This window comes from Heterocephalus glaber, unplaced genomic scaffold (assembly GCF_053883595.1).
Source record: "Heterocephalus glaber isolate CG9 unplaced genomic scaffold, H.glaber_assembly_v1.0 deba00000071, whole genome shotgun sequence".
Classification (NCBI taxonomy): Eukaryota; Metazoa; Chordata; class Mammalia; order Rodentia; family Bathyergidae; genus Heterocephalus; species Heterocephalus glaber.
Window position 1 is genome coordinate 3,365,358 of NW_028258137.1, and position 26,490 is coordinate 3,391,847.

Here is a 26,490-nt window from a genome sequence, read left to right on the forward strand (position 1 = left end):
GGGCCCTGAAGAATGTGCCCTATCTAGGACATGTTTAGTGTGGTTTGGTTTGGTGTGGTTTGGTTTCGGTTGGGTTGGGTTTGGTGAACCCAGGGCCTTCACGCTGAGCTACATCCTCAAGGTATTTTTACATACTTTAAAAAATTTGAGACAGGGTCTTGCTAAGTTGCTAAATTACCCAGACTAGGCTCAAATTTTTTTATCTTCCTGCCTCTGCCTCCCAGAGTGCTGGGATTATAGGTGGGCACCACCACGCCCGCTGGAACAGGCGTTATATGGGGGTTTCCAGTGTAAGTGTTTTCCAAAGGTGCTCATTGGCCGGGCACGAGTCTTAAATCACAAAGCTGATTGGACAGGTTAGTTAATTAGGGTCCTCGGCTGAGAGAAGCTGACCTCGCTGGCAGGGGCTCACAGGTCCATAGGATGAGTGCACGGTGAACATCCAGCATGCAGCATGTTACCCTGATGAGGACAAGGCACCCCTCCGCTTCAGAAAGCCTCAGCTTGAATGACCACATTGTCACTGACATCCAAAAACCACTAGTAGGGGGAAGGGGGACTCAGAGGAGGAAACCGCCCTCGCAGGGGCTGCTCAGACCTACTCATCACTGGGCAGCTGGAGTGAAGCACTGTGTGCTCCAGGAGACAGTGTAGGTGGAAACGCAAGGGCTCATGGGACAGATGTAAATTCCCTCTCATGCTACTCTCCCACTCCAGTGTCCCTGCGGTAACAGTGCAATACTTAGAATAACACACCGGTAAGTCTCAGAAGTGACTTCCTTCTATGTTCAAGAAGCTCCGTTCAGACTTCATTAGACAAATAAATGAACAAAATAACAAAGGAGGAATTGTTGGCTCGCATAGCTGAAAATCCAGGTGGAGTTCAGGTATGGTTTAATCCAGTGCTTCAGCCAGGAAGCAGAGCAGCCCTGAGGGGGGTAGAAGCCAGGTGTGGACCTTGCATTTGCACCCTGGGCAGAAGCAAGGTGGGTTCCTGTGGGGACTTGTGGCCGTAGGGACACAGGGACAGGGGCAGGCTTGGGTCTGCAGCAGAGAAAGTGCTGGAGGGGGCAAGAGAGGAAGTCCAGGGCTGGCAGGGCCACAGTGATGTGGAGCCTGTCAGTCATTCTGGCACCTGTAGAGTGACAACTGACCCTGTGAGGCCACCCACCCTTACCTCCTCCTTCCTGGTGACAGAAAGGATCTGAGGTGAAGCCAGAGCTCTCTTCACCAGCCCTGTAGTAAGGTGGCCTGTGACTGGACCTGGACCAGAGGAATATGGGCAGGGGGACTCCAGGATCCTCCTCTAAGAGCAGGCCACCTTAGCTGGGTGTGGTGGTGCATACCTATAATCTCAGTGCTCTGGGAGGCTGAGGCAGTAGGATTACAAGTTCCAGCCCAGCCTGGGTGACTTAGCTACTTAGCGAGACCCTGTCTCAAAATAAAAAATAAAAAGGCCTGGGGATGTAGCTCAGCGTGAAGGCCCTTGGTTTAATCCCTAGTACTGCAAAAAGGAAAATGAAAGATAAAAAGAGGAGGCCACTTCCCTTAGAGGTGAGGGCGGCAACACACACCCTCCTTGCAGCAGCCTTGTGAGGAAGAGCCTCCTTGGAACCAAAGGACTTGGCTGTTTGCATCACAGCACCTCAGCAGGCGCCTGCTGTGGACACAGGGACCTAAGTAGAAACTGGGTCTTTCAAAAAATAAGAACCAAGAGACTCATGTAATGGTACAAGATCCCGATGATGAATGTAACTGTATTTTATACCTAAAATGTACCAATAAAGTTAATGGGGGGAAAAAAAAGAATGTGCTCATAAGCCAAACATCCTAATTATCACAGTTTTAGTAATACCATATTTCAGTTATTCTAGGTATTTAAAAAATTTTATGGCTCAGGGAATCGAACCTACAACGTTTGCATTGAATTACATCCTCACCCTTTATTTTATTATATTTTCTTTTATTTCATTTTTTGAAACAGTGTCTTACTAAGCTTCCAGGTTGCTGAGATGGGGCTAGAACTTGATGTCCTCCTCCCTCATTCTCCCAGTGTGGCAGGATTAGAGCCGTGCACCATCATGCCTGGCTCTTAAAATTTATTTTAAAGTAATGTTTCATAGAATCTAATGGTTCCTATGGTCCAAATACTATTATTAGATTGATAATAGATAGATATTTTATTATACTTTAGGTAAAGCGAGAGCTGAAATCTTTCCTGCAGATTTTTTTGGTTACTTATTATCTTGTCTTCTCTAGTTGATAATCTTAATAAAAATTGATATCCTTGGGAAAAAAACCTGGGTCTTTCAGACAGCAGTGCACAGTCAACTAAGTTTTAAAAAATATTTCCTGTAACTACTTTTCTGAGATAGGAGCCACATACCATATGATTCACCCTAGTGTGCAACCTTTATACTTACAGAGTGATGCACCTGTCACCATATTCAATTTGAGAACATTTTCATCACTCCAAATGAAATCCCATACTCATCAGCAGACACACACACACACACACACACACACACACTCCATTTCTCCATCCCCCTAGCCCCAGACAGTCTCAAATCTACTTCCTGACAACAGATTTGCCTGTTCTGAATGTTTCATATAAACAATCCTACAATAGCCATGGCCTTTTGTGACAGCCCTGTTTCACTTAGCATCATGTTTTCAAGGTTCATTTATCATTCCACCGTATAGACAGCCACATGTGGCTCATCCACTCCTCAGTTGGTGGCATTTGGGCTGTCCCCACTTTGGGAATATCATGATAATGCTGCTGTCAACTTTTGTGTTCAGGTTTTTGAGAGAAGAATACATTCTCTGAGGATGATAGCTAGAAGTGGAATTACTGGAACTACTTTGAGGAACAGCCAGACATTTTTGCGCCCTGGCTGTGTCATTTCTGTTCCCCATGAGCAGGGCTTTGCCTCCTCACTAGCACTGTCCTCTTTGTCCTTTGATTGGAGCCATTGGTGGGGTTTGTTTTGCATCCCTTGATGGCTAATAATAAAGAGCTTCTTTGCCAGAGCATGCTGCCCTTTCAGGATCTTCTCGGGGAAAATGTTTATTCAGACCCTTGGCCTCTTAACTGGATTGTGTTGTTTATATACTATAAATACAAATCCTTTAACAGACAGATGTTTGCAAGTCTATGTCCCCCATTCTGTGAATTGTCTTTTTACTTTCGTGGTCCTTTGAATAGGAAAGTTTTAAATTTCAATGAAATCCATTTTTTTCTACTTTTTCTTTTTTTTGTCTGCTTTTGGTGCCATGTCAAAGAAAGCTGTGCCTAATTCAAGGTCATGACGTTTTCCTCTTCTATCTTTATATTTTCTTCTAAGAGTTTTGTAGCTTTAACTCTAATGTTGAGTGTATGACCTGAGTTGGGCTTTGTGCATGGCGTGTAAGGAAGGGCCCATCCCTATGCTGTCATCTGGGTACCCAGGAGAATGGATGTTCTGGAAAGCTATATCCCCAGTCCTCAGTAGGTCTTTATTGGCTGCTTCTGTGGGAGAGATATTTTCAAAGGGCCTGCAATGTCCTGTTAACTTAGAACAGGGTTCTATTCTCTCCCACCCCCTTCTGTAAGGCCATGCCCGAGTCCTAATTGCCAGTCAGTCAGTGCTTATCTGTCAGGCACTTTGATGTGGTAGCCCCCACAGGAGGGCATGGAGAGAAACAAGGAACCATCCCACCCTGGGGCTGATGGCAGAGCCAGGGACAGGTCCAGCCCACTTCCCACTGAAGGTCACTGAAACCTTGCAGCCTGCACATTTGTGAATGACCCTCACTCACTTGCCGGATGGAGAAACTGAGGCGAGTGGCCCCTTGGGCTCCCAGGTCCATCCTTCCACTTGGTGACACCCAGGGACAGTAAAGTGCAAAGGGTGCCCAGGGTCCAGCCAAGACTCCAGAGCCCCAGGCGACAGAGGAGGAAGGCTGGGGGCAGGGAGGAGCCGAGGAGGCAGTGCTGCCGAGTGCCAGGCGAGATCCACCACCTCCCGATTTAAAGGTGCTACTGTTGGCAAAACGTCCCCAGGAGGAGATTAGGCCAAGAAGACATCACCAGGCTCTCCGGTGCAGAAGTGGCATTCATCATCACCCTGCAACACTAAAGCTGAGTCAAAGAAACAAGCAACTGCTATGGAATGAAAGCACTGTCTGGGGAGGAAAAGGTGGGGCAGACAGACATCTGCCATCTGGGGGCGCACTGTACTTATTTGGCAGAGCACAGAGCAGAGTTGATGTCATTTCGGATAGCCTGTTTACCCAGCAAGTATGTGATTAATGAACACCACAAAGCTCACGGCACCAAGCTGAAGTCTGAGATGGCTGGTGTGTTTCTTCACCATTGCAGTACGAACAGTCAATCAATTTAAATTATCTTCCGGGGTAAACAATGGGTAATAAGTGGGCTAATCGAAGGGCTTGGGTGTTTCAAAAACTCTGGAAAATTATAAGCATGATATAATTATTTCGAAGTTGGCCCAATTTTTTAGAGATGATACCTAACGCTGGCTCAAACCTCCCTCCTGCTTGTCTCTCCCTCGGCAGGAAGTCACCCAACCTTCCCCTGGGAGCCCTCGGCACTCATCCCTCCCCCTTGGCAGCTCCCCCTGTGCAACTCCTCCCTGGGCTCTCCCAGCACCCATTTTCTCAGCCCAGTGACAGAGTTCTAGCTCTGATGCTATCTCCCCAGGCCCCTGGCCTGCAGCTCCCTCCCTGGGTGGCAGCTGGCTTCTTCCTGGCCTCCTGTGGCTTTCAGGAAAGGGCAGAGCAGAGTGACTAAGCCAGAAAAGGACCTCAGCAACAACACTGCCCAGTCCTCCTTTTGTAAATCAGTAAATTGGGACTCAGGGAGAGTTGTGTCCAAGGTCATAGAAGGGAATCCAACAGCAGCCCAGGCAATGCCAGAGGCGGGGGACCAGGGGGTTCAGACCTCAAACAGCTGGAGCTATGTACTGCCAGAAGGTTCCCAGCCTCACCCCACAGTTTCCTCACCTGTGCAACTGGGCTGTGGTCACACCTCTCATGCACTCCGGGCGGTTTCACTGTCCAGCCTGTGGAGGGCCTTGGGCCTGGGAAGGTAAAGCTCTCGCTGGTACTTTTCTCATGCCGTTTCCCAGCTGTCATGTGATGAGCAACTTCCCCCTACCACACTCTTCCACTATGATGGTCCTGCTGTGAACCAGCCAACCATGGACTGAGAGCCCTAAAACTGTGAGCCTAATTAAACTTCTATTGGCCCAAGGTGTGGGTATCTGGTATTTTGTCCCAGCAAGATGAAAGCTAACAGATATATCCCAAATGGCAGCAGCTGTGGTGCTGTAGGAATAGGGGAGAAGGGCCGAGCCAGGCCTCAGATTTGTCCTCCCTCACTGCCACTGCAGATTGGGCCCACGACCTCTGAGAATACCGAAGTCTGAGGATTCCAAGTCCTTTACTTAAAATGGTGCATGTTCCAGTATCTCCTGCACATCCTCCTGGTTTTGTTTTTTTGAGGTGCTGGGGATGGAACCAGGGCCTTGCACACTCTAAGCAAGTGCTGCCCCTAAGCTATGGTCACGGATGCTTCACGTCATCTCAAGCTTACCTATAATGCCTAATACAGCACAGTTGGCACACTGTGTTGTCTGACAAGAAAAAGCCTCTGTACCTGCAGTACCAGTGCACTTTTTCCAAGTATTTTCCACGTGGCTTTTGGTCGATTCTGTGGACATAGGACCTGAGGATTCACAGTTGCCACGCTTCTCTAGATGAGTGCACCATGTGCCTGGAGGTTAAGTGGCTGGCCACAGCCATGCAGTCAGTGGCGGGGACAGGCTGGGGGGAGGGGACCCAAACCTGGGCTCCAGGTCAGGACTGACCTAGTCCTGTGTGATAGCTCTGAGGGACCCGTTTGTCTTAGGTAAAGTTCTCCACAGAAACAGAACCGACAGGATGCACACAGAGTTACAGAAAGATTTATGATAAGGGTCGGCTCACACCATGTGGAGGCTGAGGAGTCCCATGACTTCTGGGCTGAACGTTGGCAGTCCAGAACGCTAGGCATATCATCTCAGTCCTAACCCAAAGGCCTGAGAACCCAGGGACCAGTGTGGGTGCTCTGGTTCCAGTCTGAAGGCCTGAGTACCAGGAGCGCTGATGTCCAGGGGCTGGAGTGGATTCATGCTTCCTCCACCTTTTGGTCTATTCCAGCTCTCAGTGGGTTGCACAGTGCCAGCCACGTGGGGGACGGCTGTCTTCCTTACCCTGTCTGCCCAAGTACACACCACTGTCTCCTGGAGACACCTCCCAGGCCCCCTCAGCAGGGATGCTCTGGGAGCACTCGGCCTAGTCATACTGACACATGGAATCACAGATGACCAGCTTTCCAAGGCCCATCTCTGTCTGCATCATGTAGTTCTGAACCCTGAAACTGCTGGGGACCAGGGAGCCTTAGACTGTAGAGCTGGGGCTCAGGATTGGCCATGGTCCTCAACTGCCCTCAACCCCAGGGCCAAGGATTTCAAAACTGCTGTGCTCCAGAACTGAGTGCATGCGCACCTACACTAGGCACCCTCTTCCACCCCAGCAGGGGCTGCAGAGCACCCACCACCCTCCTGGTTCACCAGGACCCCAGAGAGGGGGGAGGAAGAAGTACAGAGCTGGAGCTGGAGGAGCACTGTCCCTCGCCACAGAGGAGCAGGCAGGCTCTGGAAGCCACAGGACCTTCCCAGTTCCAACAGCTGGGTGGTCTGGGACAAGAACTGCTGAAGCCACTGCCCAGCCTGCACCCTTCAGCCTGGGGCTGCTCAGACCCATAGGGCTTCCTCCACAGGCCAGGATGGGCCTACGTGTCCCTTGCTGCTGCCCCAGGTCCAAGCCCTGGACAGGAAGGAATCAGAGTCTCCATAGTGAGTGGCCCTGCACCCACACTGCTGGAAGCAGCTAGGGCTCCACCACGGCCCTGTACACAAGCAGCGGGCAGGGAACCTACCTTCCTCCAAGCTGCTTCCACCAGTGTCAACTAGTGCCCACAACAGTGCAGTGACTGGGAGGAGGGGATCCAGGTGAGAGCCCAGCAGACGTGAGGCTTCTCAAAGAGAGGTGAAACACTCCTCCCAATCCCACTGGCCTCTGGCTCCCCCACAACATGCACATACCCAGAAACACCAGAAACCTTTTCTTTATTCGAACCCAAATGGGCAGCAGCCCTCACCCCATACTGCAGCCCCGACCCAGTTCACCCGGCATACCCCACGCCCTCCCTGCTCCCAAAGGGCCTTCCCTGGGGTTGCAGCTCTGCAAGGATCTCAGCCCCCTGAAAGTCCAGCTCAGCTCCCGAATTTGCCCACCAGTAGCTTGGAAGGCCAAGAGCCCAGGCCCTGCTGGTCCAGGAGGAGTGACAGCTGCTGGCGAGCCTCCTGGTAGGGTCCAGCCTGGACGGAGAGGGCAGGAGAGGTGAGAGGGCCCTTGCAGGGGCACAGAGGGTCTAGGGGAGGGGCGGGGGGAAGAAGACCCACCTTGGCAGCCTCATAGGTCTTTAGGGCCAGGAGGTGGGGCTGACCCAGAGCAGCAGCGGCCTGGCGGAAGGCCCGCAGGAAGGCAGCCTTACAGAGACGGGAAGGAGGCCCAGGCGTGGCCCTGAGAGGACGCGTGGAGGTCAGGGGGACATGAAGAGGCTAAGGGAAGAGCACAGTAGGCCTGGCCCACTCTTCACTCTCATTATGTGGCACTATCACAAGCCACAGGGTACTGGCCACTGCCACTCCCTGTGAGGGGCTGAGCCAAGGTGAGAACTACGCAGGCTCTCACTGCCCCCCAGCAGGGAGTGGGGAGCCCCCCACCCAGACCTCCCTCAACCCAGCTCCATGGAGCCTCTCTCACTTGGCCTTCACGCGGCCAGTAGCCACATCCACAACTTCCACGTCAGGGTCCCCCAGGCTCCAGTTGAGGCTCAGGCCGTGGGAGGCGCTGGAGACAGGGTTGGAGGGGGCCACAGGGGGCCCTGAAAACAGGTGCAGGGTGGTGCGGACGTAGGGAGGTGGCAGGCACGACCCCGAGGTGCTGTCTAGGCTGGGCCGGTCGTGAATGGCCCTGCTCAGAGTCGGGGGGTCATGGCAGGGATCAGCTGGGGGCAGAGGCACAGGACACAGCGTGAGTCAGCACCACCCCAAGTCCCCAGGGCCTGCTCCCTGCCCTGACGCCCCTCCCACCCCTTACCCAGGATGAGGCTGGTGGCGTAGAGTGGGGGCAGGAAGTGGGCCAGCAGAGCGCCACCCAGCCCCAGCACTGCCCAGCGCGCCAGCTTGTCGCTGGCTGACAGGCAGCCCACATGGGTGTCTCGGAGTGTGTGCGCCACGTAGGACACCGGCTTCAACTGCCCGCAGATGTGGGCCTGGAGGCGGAAGGAGGAGCTGAGCAGAAGGCCATCTTCCGAGGGCGGCGGGAGGCTGCAGACGACAGGGCATTTTTTGACCATGGTTCCTCAGGGAGCCAAGCTGGGGACCCCTGCCTCGGGGACCCCACATACTAGATGTCGTGGGCTGCTCCTTTGGGAGTGTTGCTGACGTACAGGTGCAGGAAGATCCGGGGCTTGAGGGCAAAAGGGGGCCCGGGCCCAGGCTGGGGGGCCAGCACAGAGCGCTCCTTGCCTTTGGGGCCCCCCTTCGTGGCCAGCAGCAGCTGCCGGAAGAAGAACCTGGAGTGACAGGCAGAGGACGACTTGGGACCACTGTCCCCCCAGGGCTGTGGCAGAGCCTGACCCACCTACCCTCACCTCATCAGGGCCCGGCGTGCGATGATCAGACCATGACAGTCGTGCAACTGCCGGCCCGAGAACTCCAGCCAGCTGGCACAGGTGCCACTGCCTGTGCCCAGTGCCACCAGCTCATAGATCTCCTTGGTGTGGCCCTTGGCACCCGGGAGCTCTGTGCAGGGAGGAGGCAGAAAAGGCTCAGCCCAGGGCAGGGGCCCAAGGGGGCCGGCCAAGGTGGGGCAGGGGATGGGGTGAACCCTACCGTGCTCCAGGATGACTGCAGCCACTGTCCCCATGCAGGCCCTGTAGGGAGAGTCATCGCCCAGCAGGCGGTCCAAGCCGGCACTGACCACGGCTGCGCAGCGCTGCTCGTGGGGCAGGATGTCCTCTGCACAAGGGCCAAAGGGCAGCAGTGGGGCCCACCGGTTTGCCTGCCTCCCCGATCTGGGGCTTGGGCCAAGAGCCAACCTATCTTTGCTTGGGTCAGTGACCGTAGGCTGGCAGGGGGTTTCGCGGGGCTCTGAAAGAGGCAAGGGGAGCTGGTTGCCGTGGGTGCCAGGCCTGACTTCCCACCCTTCCAGAAGCCAAGGAGAAGAGCTGCCACTTCCAGACAGAAAGGTCCCCAAGCTGCTCCACTCGCTCGTGGTGCTGGCCCCAGTGCGGGCAGGACTTCCAAGGACCCCAGAGCAGGGGTCAGCCCAGTTCCCTAGCCGGGAATGCCAGATGGTCCTGGCAACTACCTGGCCCACACACAGCCTAGAGCCGCTTCCGCCTCCTCCTAACCACTGAGACCCTGCACCTCCTGCCCAGGGGCTGGGTTACCTGTGCTCTCCAGCTGACTCCGGATGTAGCACAGGGCAGAGAGTGCCGCCTGCTGCTTGGCCTCCACTTTGGTGTTCGCAGTGCCCAAGGGGCACACCATCCCATCCAGTTCTGCACACACGGAGAAGGGGGAGCCAGGACCTGGGGAAGGAAGGTGTGGGGGAGGAGCCCTTTCTAGGAAGGGCCACCACAGCCACTTTCGCTGAGGCTCCCTGCTGACACCTGCTCGAGGACAACCAGAGTAAGGACCAGCCCTAACCCTCCCTCTCTGGGGACTCTGTGGACAGAGCTGCCGTGACTCCACTGTGTGGGGAAGCACAGGAAGGCAGGCAGTTTGGCCCAGCGAGGCCAGGACCCAAGTCCAGGTCCACCTCCGAGCCTGTGCTGTGTCTCAGGACCAGGACCTGAGCTCCCAGACAGCTTCCTGCCGGCTGCCAGGCACATCCTTTTATTTCCTTCCTCCTCCAGGGACCCCAAATTTGGAAGATTTTTCTCTCCAACACCATCATTTCATGTGTTGCTTATAACAGGACAAAGACAGATGAAAATCCTAGAACTGGGGTCACAGGTCAAAGGGCCAGAACATTTTAAAGTTCATGGTACTTGCTGCTAAACTGTCTCTCCAGAGGCCTGGCCTTCAGGAAGGGACCCCCCTCGGCACTGAGATGCACCAACCCAAAGGGTGACAAAACCAGCAAGTACAGCGTAGATGAACACAGAAAGAACGCTGCCTCTAGAAAACCACCATGCGGCAGCCACTGCAGCAACTGAATTTGGCATGATTGCGTCTGGAGGCTAAAACCACAAAGTAACTGTGCTATGGGACAGGATATTTACACAGGCTCCAAATGCTTCCCTTCAGATGACCTATTAAGCACAAAGAGGAAAGCAAAGACACCTGGCGGATTCCACCCTACCCTCATGACTGCCAGTTGAAAGACCCACTGAGATCCTAAGACCCCCATGGCCACCATTACAATGCAGACTGGACCAGATTCTGAGAAAACAGATGTCCAAACTGAAGGACAGTTGACAAGACCACTGGGCATTACGTTTCAAAAATATCAAGGTCAAAGACACCGAGAGATAGAGGGAGGGAGGGAGGTGGAGGGGAGGGGAAGAGGAAGTAAAAAGAATTAAGATGTGTCATGTACATGCATCAACTCCCCCATGACGGATGGAATCATCATGTACTGCAAACATGCAGTAATAAGAAAAATCAAAATTAAAAAGAGCAAGGTCATGCAAGACATAAGAGGGAATAACTGTCTTAGATAGAAAGATAAGTGTGATGGCCAAGTGCATTATGTCATGCTGGGAAGGGGGCAAAACGGCCCTTATGGAGCTGCTGGGACAAACTGGGAAAACGTGAGTGTGAGAATGGGTGTGGTGACGTGCATCTGGAATCCCAGCACTCTGGGAGGCTGAAGCAGGAAGATCACAGATTTGAGCCCAGCCTGGGCAACTTACTGACTTAGCAAGAGCCCATCTCAATTAAAATTTTAAAAAGGGCTGAGGATGTAGCTCAGTGTGATGGCCCAAGGTTCAATCCTCAGGACCATGAAACAATGACAACAGGAAAGGGAAAAGAGAAAGGGAAACAGAAGAAGTGACTATGGCAACTAAATGATAGCGTTTATTAAACTTCCACAAGTTGATCATTGTACTGTAGTTCTGTTCCATGTCTTTAAGAAATATATACTACCATGTCTAGGGGTGCAGAGCCCCTAGACATGGGGTCTGAAATTAACTTTCACACTGGGGCTCTGTTTGAGTTGGAGAGCTAGAGGTTGTACTCAGGAAGAGAAAAGGACTGGTCATGATTATTCTTAGGCTGTGTGTACAGTATAGTATTGCCTTTACCAAATTGTGTTCACTATCTGTGGTGGACTGACTAATGGGCCACTTGTACCACCCAGCTGAACTGAATCAGCGCGGTCTAGGCGTGAAGGATCCACCTGAGGACTGTTACCAATCGCCATAAAAAGAACTGGAGTCCCTTTGCCTGTTGATTTTTCTAGGAGAAGCTTGCTGCGGATGGTTTTCCTGATGGGAACTAGGCTGTTCTCATCGGAGGAGCTCAGGCCTCCCTGTCCTTGGGAATGGCTGCTGTTCTCGTCAGGGGAGCTCTGATCTTCACTGTGAGCATCACTTCCTGGCTCCAATGTAGATCTCTCAGCCTGGTGGCACAAATCCTTCATCTCACTGGCATAGGTTTTCTAGCTTCCACCACTGGCCTTTGAGCCCTCCAGGTGCAGCCCCTCAGTACAGACAAGCATGAGACATCGCCATGGGCTCTAGGCCACTGGCTGGACTCGAGGAGGACATTGCCTTGGACTAAGCCTTTAGCTGGACTTGTGTGGGAAGCTTCTGGGATCCAGGCCCTCAGCTGAATTCTTTGGGCTTCTAGTGTGTGGTTAATCTCTTGCACTCCTTTGCATTTGACTTTTTGGGTAATTATCATAAAATAATCTTATAAGTTATATGTCTTGTATTTAATGTATTCCTTTGCCAAATCCTGCTGACTACAACAAAATCTTTAAGTCATGGGCCAGGCCTCATTCAGGAATCTCCTACACTGGTGTGGCAAGGGAAACTGCATATAATTGGACCTTTAAAACAGTGTGTAGATGCTGGGTGGCACATGCCTGTAATCCCAGCACTTGGGACGCTGAGGCAGGTGGATTGATGCAAGTTTGAGACCAGCCTAGGCTACACAGTGAGTTCAAGGCTACCCTAAACTACCTAGCAAGACCCTGTCTCAAAAATAAGTGTGCAGAAGATAATAATATTCATCTAGCCATAATCCTGCCACATCTGACCTCAGCAGATGTTTGGTGGACCCTGCGACCCCACCGCCTCCCTGAAGGTCCCAGGCTCAGGTCTAACTCCGTCTTTCTCTCGTGTCCCCTGGGTTCAGCAAGTCACCCATGAGCCCTGGACCCCAGCTGGAGACGCTGCCCTTCCCCTCCCAGTCCCGTCTCTGTCACCACCTCACCTGCCGCAGGGTCCTCGTGGAAGGTTAGCGTGGCGCCCAGCCCCGCAGCGTACTGCGCCAGCAAGGCCACGGCCTGGCCGGGGGGCGGGTCCGCGGGCGGCAATCTCAGCTGCCCGGCCACCTTCAGCAGGTCCCCCGCCAGCCCTGTGGGTGGCACAGACACCCTCGCGTCGTCCCCAGCCCGTGTGGTCCCATGCTTCCCGCCGCCACCGCTGGCCCCGGCCTCCGGGCCACAGTCCCCTGCCGCCGCAGCTGAGGCCTGGGGCTGCTCACGCCCCTCCACGTCCTCCTCAGCCTTGCGGGCGGCCGGGGATCCCCAGGCATCCCAGCCCATGCTGGCTGACGACCGCCAGTCGCTGCGTGGGGGGTTGATCTGCAGCGACGCTGCCAGGCGGAGCTTCCTGCGGCCGACATCCTCGGCGCCAGTGCCCGTGCCGGCCGGCGAAGCCATGGCGGAAAGCGAAGGCCTTGACTATGGAGGAGACGAGATCTCGTGCCGCCTGCGGCTTTTTACACGCCAGCGCTCCCGCGTGGTGAGCACGTGCCTGATAGCAAGCTCCGCCTCTACCTAGTTCTGGCCAATGAGGGTGTACAGAGCTGGGGCGGGCGTGGTATGACTGACCAATGGGAAGGCAAGAGTGCAGACCTTGGAACTGCGGAGCCACCCGACCAACTTCCAGCTGCAGGGCGGGGCTGTGGGAGTGGGGTGGAGTGGGGTGGAGTGTGGGGGGGGTGTCACTGCATCTGCCTCTTCTCTAGCCGTGGGTGGATAAAGGAAGAGCAGGAGAAGATGCTCTGTAGGACTCACACTCGGGCTTCTACCCCAGGACACCCCCAAACCACAGTTCTATCTAGCCACTTCTCCTGAGACTGGGTCCTCCTCCGCCAAGGGCAACTGTGCACACTGTAGCAGCTCCACTGAATTATTAGCATCCTTACTGCAAAACTTCACCTCAGGCCTTTCTTAAATTAAAAGCAAGTGCATGCTAGCCAAAAACTAGCTCTCCCAGAGTTCCACCTGTGAGCGCATGAGGCTTTAGGGGGACATCCAGACACAAGCCGAAACAGAGATGGTCCTGTGCCGCAGACCAGCTGCAGTCGATGCAGGGTAGGAAGGGGAGAGGTCTCAGGCCGGCGAGTGAGAAAAGAACCTTCACAAGCAATGTGCAGGTTCCCTCTGAGAAGTCTCAGGGTCTGATTTATTTTTATATCTTTAAGCAATGGCCAGGAGGCATTGGGCAGAACATGTTTACATTTTAGGTTGCCTTAGCAATTTCTATAGAAATAAAGGTTATTTTTTACTAAACAAAGTATATTTTTCCTAAGCTGATTCATTTCATTGAACATCATGAATACATTTAAAAATTACAATTGTCCCCTTATTTACCCACACCTAAGCAGAACAGAAAGTAACTTAATCAAAATCTCTATATCAGCGGGGATACAAGCAAGATTTAGTTAATTAAATGTCAAACTTGTGGTCGTCAGCTGGCCCTTGAGAAACTGCACAATGGTTAATATAGTTTGCTATTAGCTCTCTATTTTTTCTATACCTTTATTCATCTTGCTTAAATGTTATTTGGGTTCATGGTCCATGAGCAGGAAATGTTTACAGTACTTTGAGAAAAGCTGAGTAACTTGCCTCCTTAGTGTATTTATCTGTCTTAACTTTCTTTCTATTTCCCATTTTCCACTGTGTCTTACATCTAAAATCTGTCCTTTCAATCTCTTTATAAGACCCCTTTAGTAAAAAGAAAGTCATCAATAGAAGAAAGGAGTTACAGTGTCAGGAAAACAGAGGGATTTTTAGGAGGGGTTTCTTTAGAAGTGGGTGTGACAATAAAACTAAGAGAAACAGGAATTTGGGACTTTTGAGCAAGATCAGATTTCACTACAACATTGCCAATTTGCATCATGGAGAATATGTTGTTAGTCACAAATACAATGATTCCTGTGACCAAAGTAACAATTGTAAACATTAGGGCAAGAAAAAATAAAACATGAGGGTACGATGTGTTCCACCCTCCTTTTCCCCCAGCTGGAACTTTGTCAAGCAGCATTGGAGGTTGGTTGGGCTTCGCCAGTCCTGGGTTATCCAGGTGAGTTCAGTGTAATCACAAGGGTCCTAGAGTAGGGAAGAGAGACAGCCACACAGATAGCCTCATTAGAAAGATGTGACTGGCTCCTGTTGGCTTTGAAGAGGGAAGGAGGGGTTCGATGAGGAATGAAGCCAGCTTCCAGGAGCTGGAAAAAGAAGACAATGGATTCGCACCTTAAGCCTCCTTAGGGAGCACAGCCCTGCTGACACCTTAACCTGAGCCCAGTGCCACCTGTGTTAAACTTCTGACCTTCAGAGCTGTAAGATACTGGGTTGTCTTAAGCCATTAGGTTTGTGGTAACTTGTTACAGCAGCAACAGGAAACTGATTTAAGTGTCCCCCCCATTTTTTGCAGACATACACCCTCAAATAATTGTGAAAAACCTATGGACCCTGATTCTTTCATCACAAGTTTGGTTACAAAGATGTAATTTCTGACTTATTATATGGTACAGTCATCCTTTAAATATATTTTTACCCAAACCATGGAAATGGCATCTTAGCTCTTCCACTTAGGAAAAATGCAGACCCAGATAATGGAATGGCAAAGCTCATGCTCTGAGTCAAACAAGTCAGCTAAGTCAGACCTACTTCCCATCAGAAAGCCTGACTTCATCTTTCAATTTAAACAAGTGTGCTGACATTTTTCCAGGAGAACCATCCCATTTCATTACCTCTTCACTGACTCAATATTTAAGGAAAATTTGCTCTTCTAGTTGTTAGGGATACAACAACTTCTGCGAGGGACTTCTCCAGACAGATTTCCTGACCTTGTAGGGAGACATCTCAATTCCAAGGTAGCTGGTTAAAAATCCATAGCCTAACCAAGAGTTGAAGTCTTGATGGGAGAAGGCATCATGGCTAGCAGTGTTCTTTTCTTTTCTCTCTTGAAAAGATGTTTTATGGAAGTATAATGTTACATATATAAATCATTCATTGAATTTTCACACACTGCCCATATTCATGTAACCAGTGCTCTGTTGAAGAAATAATAGCTCCCCAAATCTCCCTACTACACCCTTCAATCGTTGTTGTTGTTTTTCTTCACTGAACCTGCTTTACTTAGTCTTATAAGGGTTCTTTCTCATAAGAGGTCTGCTCTTTAGAATCTCCCTCTTGTTCAGTGGCATCCTAGGCCAATACTCCATGGTGGGAAGGGAGTACCTGGGAAAGGGAAGATGGGAACGGACCATCAGATTCCAAGCACCGTCCTCCAGTAGAAACTATGCAGAGATAGAAGCTGAGAATCTGCAAATTGATCCTTTAATACAGCATTTCTCAAAGTGTGGACCCTGTAGCATCAGCTTCACCTGGGAACTTGTTATAAGTTCACATAATTGAGCCATGTCCCAGACTTACTGAATCAAAAACTCTGGGGTGGGGCTCAGCAAACAGTCCTAACTAGGCCTCCAGATGCTTCCAGTGCACACAGAAGTTAGAGAACTCCTGGGCTAGGATAATGGTAAGATCTGTGACTGGATGGTGCCTCTTAAAGTGTGGCCCTGCTGGATGTGGTGGTGCACACCTCTAAATTTCAGCTACTCTGGAAGCAGAGGCTGAAGAATCATGACTTCAAGGCCAGCCTGGGTAACTTAGTCTGGGGGCGGGGCACAAGACTTACTCTGTGTGGGGGGGTAACTGGGGGTTGCTCCTGAGAGTATAGCTCAGTAGGAGAGCATTTGCTTAGTATGTAGGAGACCCTAACCCTAATCCCAGTGCGCGGGGGGAGTGGCAGGAAGCAGGAAGTCTTCACTCCAACCTCAATCTGACAGAGTTTAAGAACCACCCAGAGGGCTGCTGATGTACGCTAGTTTGAGAACCACTGCCTAAAGCTATTCCACCTGGGCATCCCTGGGACAGCCTCACATCCAAGGGCGTTTGTGTCTTTATTTGTAAAGCCAGCTCCTTAGCATTTAAGGACAATCAGGAAGGTATGTAAGACTAATACAGTGCCTGGGTTACAGTAGGTGCTCAGCGTTTGTTGAGTGAATTAACTTAGTCCTCACAACCGCTCTGTCAGATAGGAAGTTGCTGAAGCATAGGTGGGGTTTGAATCAAAGTCAATCCCGGTCCTCCAATTCTAAAACTTGATGGAATTTATTTCTACTGCTGTTCCACTTCCACTCGGTAGGTGGAGATCGAGGGCGCTCGTGGGGTCGGGCTGGGAGGCGGGAGTTCCTGTCACCCAGGGAGCACTTCCGGCCCAAAACGGAAGGCCGTTCACTGCTGCTGTTGGGGCGGGCTCTGTGTGAGTGCCGTTGATGGAGTGCTGCTTTCGGGTTCCCTTGTGGCACGAAGGTTAGGCGAGTGTCTCGGGGTAGTCCATTTCCCCGACAAGCACACGGAAGTGCGGCCACGGAAGTGCACGCGCAGACTCGGCGCGGGTCTGGGATGTTCGAGAGCGCGAGGAGGTGCCGGGGGTGCGGGGTCCGAACCCCGGTCCCCTGTTCCAGGCCCACGTGTGCTCCGCCTGGAGCTGATGCCGGCGCAGCCGGGTTCTGCCGCCCTGGAGTGGAGGTGTAGGACCTGGGGAGCTCCGGCGGGGGCGGGAAGCCGGCCAGGGGTAGTCGGGGCTGCTTTGGGGGGCTTTACTGAGGCGCCCTCGCCTGCCTGGGCTTGTTTTGGGCTATTGGAACCTTTCTCTTCCCATTCAGCCATTCCTAGATTTGTCCTTCTTTCATATTTATGTACTTCTGTGTACTGGTTGTTGCCATTGTAGGAATCACTAAGGGTTAGGGAGACTATACAGTTCCTTTTGTAAGGGGCCTGTTTGGACAGTTTTGTTTGTTTGTTGTGTGTTTGTTTGTTTGTTTTTGAGACAGGGTCTCCCTTTGTAGTTCAGGCTGGTTCTGAACTCACCATGTATCCCAGGCTGGCCTCGAACTCACGGCGATCCTTCTGCCTCAGCCTCCGGGAGTGCTGGGATTACAGGCGTGCGTCACCACGCCTGGCTTGTTGGGGCAGTTTTAATCGGACAGCTTCATTTTTAAATTCCAATCACAGCTTGCTACACACACTCTGGTGGGAGGAGACAGGGTGTAGTGGGAGTGTCATCAGGCAGGGTCTAGTGTAATGGTGGGATTTGGGTCCACGTCTCAGGAGGTCAAAGAATGAAGTTGAAAGGAGGAATCAAGAATAGAAAAAGGAAAAAAAAAAGAATAGAAAAACAGCTCCCAGGAGTTGGGAGGGTATCAAAAAGTGGGCTGCCATGGGAACTTTTTGTCTAGGAGTTTTTATACCAGAATGACCAGGGCTCAGACTTCTGTGGTTCAACCTATAGAACTACAGCCAGAGTCGAGGCACATAGCAAGGGTACATCTGCAGTGCTTCTGGGCCTCTATCCTATCCAAGTGGTTTATTAAAAAAAGAAAGTGAGAAAGAAAAAACATTTTCCAGATATGTAGGAGCAGAAGTTGTCATAGTGACCGTCCATCACCTTGCTTGTTAAGTCCCTGGACTTAATTGTCCATCTGGTTCTTATCTACTCTTGCTTGACCTCTTCTTATCTGACCACAGCCTGGTCATTCTGACTCTACCTTGGGCCCAGTCCCACCCCAGCAGCCTGGTGTCTTCTGCCTAAAGTACTAGGAGGTCCCCCTAAAGAGGAGTTGGGGACCTCAACTGTCCCCACCCACAGTGTAGGTTCTTTTTTGGTACCAGGGATCAAACTCGGGTCCTTGTGCTTGCAAGGCAGGCAGGCAGGCGGCAAAACCACTGAGCTAAATCCCCAGCCCTAGGTTCTTGACTTGTCTTGGAAGAGCATTTCAAGACTTGGACTTTGAGAGGAATAGATAGGTTTACTAAGCAAAACTAAAGACGTACGCACTTAGAAGGGAGTGTAGGCGTTCCAGGGGAGAGGTGCATTAGGATCAGGGTGGGCATATTTATGTGTTCTTGAGGATAGAGGTCCTGGGATTTATGGATCTATGGTAAAAGAAAGCATGGGCCTGTTGTATTTTTTTAAGGCTTAGGAATTTAGGAGTGAGCATCCTGGAAGGGGCAAAAAAATTTATAACCTTGGGTAACTTTGGTTGTGTCCTAAGGCTGCAAGTTTTTTAAAGTACAATTTTGAAGTTAAGATTTCCCTTGTCTCCTTTCTACCTATCTTTTATTCTATCCTACCTCGTGAGCCAGGGGTTGGGGAACTGGGAGAGGCATCCCTAACTCAAGAGCCAAAGGGCTTTGCAGTTGGGAACGTGCTGGTGCTACCAAGCAGAGACAGGATGGGCAAAGGCCCTGTGGTGAGAAATAGCATGGCAAGGAAGAGCCTAAAGGAGATCAGTGTGTTTGGAGCCCAGAGGCAGCAGAAGACCTTTTCTGTGCGTCTTCCAGTTTATCAGGAATGCAGCTATCTCTGGGAGGGCTGGGTGCTGTCCTGTGAAAGCCACATTTTTCACAAGGATTCACTGAGCACTTCCTCCATCCCTGGCAACTGTTCCCTCCTGTTAGGGAAAGGAAAGTGACAGCAACCACCACAGCAGGGACTCGGGGATGAATCAGATGCAGTCCCAGTCCTCAAAGAGCTCATGTCGTAGTTGTAGTGGTAGTGAAAGTGGAAAAAATACATGCCCCTCAGGGCATGTGTCAGTCTTGTTACAATTGTGGCACTTGTGTCTAATTAGAACAAGAGGACACATGCCCTGAGGAATGAATAGTCTTCTGTTGGCACATGATTACTTGAACTGTTAGGGGCTATGTGCACAATGCTGAGGGTTCATGGATGTTCATGGAGGTTGCAGAAAAAATGGATAAAATGCAGCAGGAGTTCCATGGGGAAAGATTTTTGCTTACTAAGACTGTAATGCAGGTTTTGCTTCTGGTGCCCGGGAGAGTAGTGGCTCACAACTCCAGCTCTGAATTCGATGAGGATCAGGGTGTGGCTCTGGCAGTCCCTGCTGTCACACTTGAGCAAGTTACGGCTTCCTGACCCTTAGGGTCCTGAAGCCCAAAGTATAGTCACTAGAAGAACAAAGCATGGAGCAACACACCTGGCAGATGCTGGTGTTCAGTGATGCTGCTGTCTTTGTAATAAAAGAGGAATGATGGGGCTGTTTGTACTCCTAGAGGGCTTTGTATTTAGCAGAGCTCTTTGGTGTAAGTTTATTTTTATTCAACACAAGGTACATTTTCTGATAAGCACTGTGCTTGACAGTTAGAGACAGATGAATGAGATTCACTCCCTAGCTGTGGAGGGACTGGAGCGTAGCCTTATGAATGTAGTGTGGTCTGCACAGGTCATTGTAGTACATAAGAGCTATGACAGAAGCTGACCTCACCCCCCCCCCCCCACTCTCCTTGTTCATCCTGTGACCTCCTAGTTGTTTCTCACGCGTTTCTCCCCCAGGACTTTCGCATTTGCAGGTTATTCTACCTGGAACGCCTCCCAGGTGCGTGCGGTGTCTCCCTCATGAGGTGCGGGCTTTCCTTGGTTGCCATTACTGAAAGTAGGTCCTTGCCCAGCACCGCCCCCTCCCTCACATTGCGTGCGTGCGTGCGTGCGTGCGTGCGTGGGTGGGTGGGTGGTTTTCTGTTTACTACTCTTTGGCTTTAGGCTGCATATTCGTTTGATTTTTAGTAACTGCTTCGTCAAAGAAAATATCCCTGTCTTAGGGCGCTTTGTGCACTCCCCAGGAACTCTGGGAGTCTTTTTCAGTGTCATGCGTCCAGAGAATGCTGGTGTGACGCTAGGTGGTGTTTTCCAGGATGGACTTCCCCAGCTCCCTCCGCCCCTCATTGTTCCTGACTGGCCCCCTTGGTGTGAGCGATGTCCCCGACCTGTCCTTTATGTGCAGCTGGAGAGACGCGCTGACCCTGCCAGAGTCCCCACCCCAGGACTGTAAGGTGAGGATGGAAGGGGCCCCGGCGGCTCCCGGCTAGGCCCTTTTATTCGGTCCCCTTGTTAGCAGTCATACCCGTTGGCATGGTGCAGAGTGGGCGGCATCAGTGCAAGTGTGCCAGTACCCAGGCCACGCAGGACCCGCTCCTTTGGGGGCAAGGGGACTGCCATCCATAGATCACTCAGTGGAAGCTGTAGCTCCCTCTTGCCTGCCTCCCTCTCCCCCAGACTCTCATCCTGTTAGGTTCAGCAGCCCCTGTCTGCGCCAATAATGCACGCTGTGTGTGAATTGGGATGGGTCAGGTGATCCCTGCCCTGGACTGGGTCAGGATGAGCGATCACATGAACGGACCCGTGGGTAAAATGACCACTCCGTGTGCTTATGGCTCTGAGCAAAACCCAGGGGGTTCTGAGGCAGCAGAAGGGGGCGGGAGGGAGGACAGACCGCCCAAGACTTGAACTGCCTCCTCGAATCCTGAGCCACAGGCAGTCAGGGGCAAGTGGGTGAGCGGATAAAAGGTTTCAGCAGGGCAGGAAGAGGAATCAAGAGTCAAGGCCAGTCCCTCTGGGAGCCTCAGTTGCGGGCCCTTTGGTCTGCCCTTGAGCCAACCCAGCTCTGGGAGGTGGAATGAGCTTCCGGTTCCTGATATGAGGGACTGGAAGGAGAAAGTGAGAGTTAGGTAGGATTCTGGTCAGCCAGTAATGGCATCAGGGCCTCCTTCCTTGAGAGCTAGCACAAGCAGAGATCAGAAACACGAACTCGGCCTGGGTTCAAATGGCAGCTCTTCTCTTTATCAGCTGTCACCTGGGCAAGTGGCAGCCTTCCTGTGCCTCAGTTTCTGCATCAGTGAAATGACGCTGACACTCTACCAACTTTGGAGGGTTGTTGTGAGGATTGTCTTGTCATCGTGGTGGTTTTTTTCCCTCCAGAACACAGCTCCGCACTTGGCCGAGGCCCTGCTATGGGAGCCAGCGATGCCTGGGCCCCTCCCGCTGCTGCCTCCCTGTCCCGGTAAGGGTCTCAGGCCTCTGAGCTCCCTGTCTGTCACTGCTCAAGCCCACCTCTCCACGATAGCCTGTGTCTTCCCTGCCCTTCCCTCACCTCCCTCTCCCCTCAGACCCCTGGGACCCTGGTGTGACCGCACAGGACCTCCTTTTCCGAGGCGGTTTCCGCTACCGGAGGCAGCCCCAGGTCGTGTTGGACGTCACTGAACAGGTGAGTGGTCCCACAGTGGAGGGCACTACATGGCCTGGGGTGTGCGTAGTGACCGGGCTTCTCCTGCCCCAGCTCAGCAGGTTCCTGTGGAATCATGGGGACATAGCCTTTGGTCCCCTGGGGAAGATGATGCTGGAGAATTTCAAACTGGAGGGAGGCCGGGTGAGTAACCCCTGCTGGCTGGGAGAAGAGCCCCCAATTCCCATCCTGTCCCCTCCACCTCGCTCAGAATCCAGGCTGTGAGAGCCTGACAAGGCCTTTCCACACAGAACCGCTCTAAGAAGATGACAGTGGTCAGCGCTAAGAGGCTGCTGCAGGACCTCGGTGGACACCAGCCCTGGGGGCAAGTGGCGAGGGGGAAGGGCCGGGCCAGGTAGGCCTAGTGATGGTGGGATGTAGAAGGCACTGGGACGCCGATCCAGGTCTCCCATCGTGTTCCTTCCCAGCCCAGCAGCGTGAGCCACACCCCTTCCAGCTGGCTTAGGGGAAAAGCGGTTTCGGTCCATGGGCTTTGTGCCTAGCTGCGGCCTGGCATTAGAGTCATGGCGACGGGGCTCCATGTTTTTATTTTCTCACTGCTTCCCTCTGCCTGCCTTAATTCCTAGCAAGGCTGCTGTCATGTGGCAGCAAGATGGCTTATGATTCCAAGGGAAGAGTCAGTGTCCTTCCTGAGGCACCGAAAGTCCCAGAAAGGACTTTGGTTGGCCTGGCGGGGGTCTCACGCCCAGCTGTGAACCAATCACTGTGCCATGGTGGTGGACAGCTTGCCCAGGTGGGGGTCTTGTGGCTGCGCCCCGGTGAGGGGACAGGGTGGTGGCCCCCAAAGAAGGAAACTAGGTAGATGAGGGCCATGTGCTCTGTGCCTGCCCTCCCTCGGGATGGTCCCCAGTCCTTGTTCTCACCACTGCCCCAGTGAGCCTCTGCTGTCCCCAGGTGTCCCTGGGCCCACCTCAGCCACCGACTGCGCCGCTTCGCCATCGTTGGGGGCCCGGTGCTGGGCAAGTCAGTGTCGAGTCTGCTGGGGAGGCTGCTGCACGAGGAGCTGGCCACGCGCTGGGAGCAGCTGCTCCTGGATGAGGCCTTCACTGGAGGCACCCTGGCCTGGCTGCCTGGAAGGACCCCGCAGGTGGGCCAGCTGGTCTACCCAGCTGGCGGTGCCCTGGACAGGCTTCGTATCCTTTCTCATCAGGCAGGGGTCCAGGGAAAGGGCAAGAAAGTTGGGGCTTACAGTGGCCAGAGCTCATCCCTTTTCCTTAGCCAGAGGCTCAGGTTTCCAGGAGGTCAGTCTGACCTCAGGCAGTGACCCCCAGGTCCTTGGGGACCCTGGGTGCATCCAGCTCCAGGGACCTGTGCGCCAGGTGGTGACCAACACTGTCCAAGGAGAAAGTAAGGCCCTTAGGCACCCCTGTCCCTCCGTGGCAGGCCTGCAGCCTGGCCCCAGGGCCTGATCCTTCCATCCCTCCTCAGCGCTGCTGGCTGTGCGCTCTGACTACCACTGTGCTGTGTGGAAGGTGAGGAGGCAGCGGCGGCCGGCCCCTCTGCAGGTGCTGCGGGTTGCGAAGGGGGCCACGGGGATCAGTCTCAGGTGAGGGGTGTTCAGCGGGGAGGTGGGCCTAGGCGGAGGGCGCCTGGCCACGCTAATCACAGTGTGCCTGTAGCCCTCACCTCCCTGGGGAGCTGGCCATCTGCAGCCGTTCCGGAGCCGTCTGTCTGTGGACCCCCCAGGATGGGTAATGCCCTTCCCCCTAAAAACCTCCACCACTGCAGAGCCCGTGCTCCCTCCCCAGTGTGTCCCGACCGGTCTTCGGTCCGACCCCTCAGCACACACGCCCTGCCTCCAGCCGTCAGCCCCCGCTTCCCCATCCCCCCAAGGCTGCAGCAAGTCTACAAGGACCCAGAGACCCTGGTGTTCCGGGACCCTTCTCCCTGGCGTTGGGCAGACTTCACTGCCCATCCCCGGGTGCTGACTGTGGGTGACCGCACTGGAGTGAAGATGGTCGACACTCAGGTATGGGGCGAGGGCTGAGGGGCAGCAGAGCCAGCTAGTGGCGGCAGGGCAGCTGACCTGTTCTCCGCAGGGCCCCCCGGGATGTGGTCTGCTGCTTTTCCGGGCAGGGGCTGAGGCCTCCTGCCAGAAAGGGGAACGTGTCCTGCTCACGCAGTACCCGGGGCAGTGCAGCCCCGAGTCACTGCCCCCGACTCTGCATCTCATCTGTACCCAGGTGAGCAAATCCCCCTTCCCTGTGCCATCCTGAGACCCCCCTCGCCGCGAGCCAGACCAGCCCCACGGAACCTGACCAGTGAGCCTGCGGGCAGGCTGGGAAGCCCTCTCTGGCGGTGTGGTCCTGCTTTGCTCCACTATGGATTAGCAGCTGCAGACAAGGAGGGGTGCCGAGGCCAGGATGCCTGCCCGCCGGGTCCCGAAGTGTGCAGAGGGAGGGGAGGAGTTCCAAGGTCACTTGAGGGTCTGCCCCCACCAAGGATCTCAGATGTTAGGTGGGTCCCAAACACAGGCCCAGGTGGCGGAAGGTCAGGTGGCTTCTGTGTGAGGAGACTGCTGCACATCTCTTCAGAGGCCCCTTCAGTCCATCCCTCTGCCTGCTCAGGAGGCACCTTCTGTTCAGGGCAGCACTGCCTGTTTAGAGTGCTGTCCCTCCAGGGTGTGCAGAAATCCTGAGAGCCCTGGGGCCTGGAAAGGGCTACCATACAGCTGTGCTGGTCTCAGCCAGGCCCCTCCCTCGTGTCCTTCTTGGCCTCCAGTTCTCGCTCTACCTGGTGGATGAACGCCTGCCCCTGGTGCCCATGCTTAAGTGGAATCATGACCTCCCCTCCCCCGCCCTGCTGGCCCGCCTGCTGCCTCCAGCCGGTCCTGGCTGCCCACAGCCTCTGTTCTTGGGTGGCCTAGGTGGGCAGGTACAGCTGCTGCATATCACAGGTGAGGCCTGGGGGGCGAGGCCATGGACAGGTGGGCAGGGCTTGGGAGGAGGGGGCCAGAGCCAGGGCCTCAGTCCTCTGTCCTCTGTCCTCTGTCCTCCTCTCTCCTCTCTCCTCTCTCCTTCCTGCAGGAAAGGAGGCCTCTGCACCCCGACTGGCCGGGCCCCCCCAGTCTCTACCTTCCCTGACTGACTGCCTCTCTGCATTTCCCCTGCTGGAGCCCAAGAGCCACCAGCAGCTGCAGGAGCGACTGGAAGCGCCAACCATAGGTGCGCGGATGGGGAGCTAGCTCGGGGCTGCGAGGGCTGCAGGCCCTGTGGGTCCGGGTCATCGTCATTCCTTCCCCAGGTCTGGCCTGTGCCTCCCCGCCCAGTGCCTCCACTCCCACAGCGTGGCTCTTCCAGCTCTCGGCAGCTGGGGATATCTTCTACCAGCACCTCGCTCTCCAAGCAGCGACCAGTTTCCACCGAGACTGCGGGCCTCCTGGCGACCCCAGGCCCGACTCCCCTGCACCCAGGGCAACAGCACCTCCTATGGATCAGAGGCCCCCACCCTCCTGGTCCCCCCAGGTCACTGCCTGGTGCAGCCGCTGGCTGGAGGCCCTGCTGCAGGTGCCGCCTGCATCCCCTGTGTGGACTGCACCCACCTTTTCCCATCGCCGCCTGCTAGGCCGCCTGGAGCCCCAGCCGGTGGAGGGGAAAGTGCCTCAGGCTCTGCGGGCGGCCATGGCCAGGGGGCGGATTCTGCAGCAGAGGGACCTGGGCCTGCTCCCTCGGGCAGAGCCACCCCCTGCCCCTGAGCCAGGCCCACAGGATGAGCTCAGTGAGCGTCTGGAGGCAGCCTGGGAAGGCCAGGGGGCTACATGGTGGAAGAGACAGCAGGGTAAGGCCTCGGAGCCAGGGAAGCAGACCAAGCGGCCCAAGCGCCGCACTCCGCTGTCCAGCACCTTCTCTTCGCTCACCAGCTGCTTGGACTTATCAGATACCAGCAGCCCCCCTCACAGCTCAGAGCTCAGGCCCCAGCCCCCTGTGACCCCACACTCCCAGGAGTCAGCTCAGCAACTGTGGGCCCAGGGTGACCACTCAGAGAGGTGGCAGACCCTTGGGGACTACATGGCAGAGCTGCCACTTACAAAGGGCACCCCTCCCCTGGGACATGTGCCCACACCCCCCTCCCAGGCCTCCAGTGTCCAAGCCACACCCTCCCGGCTTCCTACCCCTGGCTCTCAGCCCCACCGGAAGAGGCCACGGATGGGCTTCTGAGGGCACCAGTGCTGCTCCCACTGAGCCCGTCCTCCAACGTGGACCAGCTGTCCCTTCCTCAAAACAAACAGAACTTCCTGGTGTAGAGCTTTCTGCCTCTGGAATGCTATTGGAGACCTAGAAGAAAGCAGCTGGAACCAGGAGCTGAGTTGAAGGATCAGGACAAAGCAATAGTCTGTGTTTTGGACATCTGCCTACAAACAGACCCAGAAGCCTCTGGGAAAAGGCCTGGTGTGAACCAGTGTTGCTGCTGTTCCTGGAGACAGCAGGGCTGTGCTGGGAAGCAGGGCCCTTGTGTCTCCCAGCGTCTCAACTTCAGGAAATGGGGCACTTGTCCCACGTGTCTGACCTGGTGGCACAAGGCCCCATAGCCACTCCCTGGCATGGCCTCACAGGACGAGGGGGGCAGGCATAGCGCAGGCTGGCAGCTTGTGAGGCAGAACAGTCCCGTGTGTGTCTGTAGAGGGCAACACTTGGGTGCCAGGCTCACGGGTGGAATAAACCTGGCAGCCGAATGTGACCTGGAGTACTCATGTTTGCAGGCTGCGTGGTGTCCCCTCTGCTGGGGGTGAGGGGAC

The 26,490-nt window shown here is 54.1% G+C and overlaps 2 protein-coding genes across 8 annotated transcripts; one reads left to right on the plus strand and one right to left on the minus strand.

Annotated features, from left to right (window-relative positions):
• Window positions 1-6,843: 6,843 nt before the first annotated feature.
• On the minus strand, window positions 6,844-13,123 carry Adad2 (adenosine deaminase domain containing 2). 2 transcript variants are annotated; one of them, XM_087201892.1, is made up of 10 exons: window positions 12,567-13,123; window positions 9,569-9,709; window positions 9,218-9,266; window positions 9,009-9,133; window positions 8,768-8,918; window positions 8,522-8,689; window positions 8,212-8,441; window positions 7,876-8,119; window positions 7,512-7,632; window positions 6,846-7,427 (listed from the first exon to the last, which is right to left on the minus strand). In XM_087201892.1, the coding sequence occupies exons 1-10, from the start codon at window positions 13,015-13,017 to the stop codon at window positions 7,323-7,325; spliced, it is 1,785 nt and encodes a 594-aa protein (XP_087058018.1). In that variant the 5' UTR covers window positions 13,018-13,123; the 3' UTR covers window positions 6,846-7,322. The 2 variants fall into 2 exon arrangements, with proteins under 2 accessions (XP_087058051.1, XP_087058018.1); XM_087201925.1 differs by lacking the exon at window positions 9,218-9,266 and having other exon boundaries at window positions 6,844-7,427; window positions 9,009-9,134.
• A 3,742-nt stretch (window positions 13,124-16,865) lies between these two features.
• Taf1c (TATA-box binding protein associated factor, RNA polymerase I subunit C) lies at window positions 16,866-26,432 on the plus strand. Of its 6 annotated transcripts, none has more exons than XM_087202151.1 (15): window positions 16,866-17,181; window positions 20,367-20,505; window positions 21,431-21,512; window positions 21,619-21,716; window positions 21,789-21,878; window positions 21,986-22,059; window positions 22,650-22,888; window positions 22,986-23,102; window positions 23,184-23,301; window positions 23,375-23,446; window positions 23,589-23,724; window positions 23,795-23,938; window positions 24,477-24,651; window positions 24,782-24,919; window positions 24,999-26,432. In XM_087202151.1, exons 1-15 carry the CDS (start codon window positions 17,144-17,146, stop codon window positions 25,910-25,912), a joined length of 2,574 nt encoding a protein of 857 aa, XP_087058277.1. In that variant the 5' UTR covers window positions 16,866-17,143; the 3' UTR covers window positions 25,913-26,432. The 6 variants fall into 6 exon arrangements, with proteins under 6 accessions (XP_087058277.1, XP_087058298.1, XP_087058248.1 ...); XM_087202172.1 differs by having other exon boundaries at window positions 16,868-16,962; XM_087202122.1 differs by lacking the exon at window positions 16,866-17,181 and adding an exon at window positions 20,027-20,051.
• Window positions 26,433-26,490: the final 58 nt, after the last annotated feature.

What these genes read in the sequence shown, in the direction of transcription:
- Adad2 (XM_087201892.1), bottom strand. Translation starts at nt 13,017, where the DNA reads ATGGCTTCGCCGGCCGGCACGGGCACTGGCGCCGAGGATGTCGGCCGC. An exon ending in GCACGCCGGGCCCTGATGAG is followed by an intron (nt 8,690 to 8,767) that starts GTGAGGGTAGGT and finishes CTGTCACTCCAG; the next exon opens with GTTCTTCTTCCGGCAGCTGC. An exon ending in GGAGCAGCCCACGACATCTA is followed by an intron (nt 8,442 to 8,521) that starts GTATGTGGGGTC and finishes TGTCGTCTGCAG; the next exon opens with CCTCCCGCCGCCCTCGGAAG.
- Taf1c (XM_087202151.1), top strand. Translation starts at nt 17,144, where the DNA reads ATGCCGGCGCAGCCGGGTTCTGCCGCCCTGGAGTGGAG. An exon ending in TCTGCCGCCCTGGAGTGGAG is followed by an intron (nt 17,182 to 20,366) that starts GTGTAGGACCTG and finishes GGTGTTTTCCAG; the next exon opens with GATGGACTTCCCCAGCTCCC. An exon ending in ACTGGAAGCGCCAACCATAG is followed by an intron (nt 24,920 to 24,998) that starts GTGCGCGGATGG and finishes TTCCTTCCCCAG; the next exon opens with GTCTGGCCTGTGCCTCCCCG.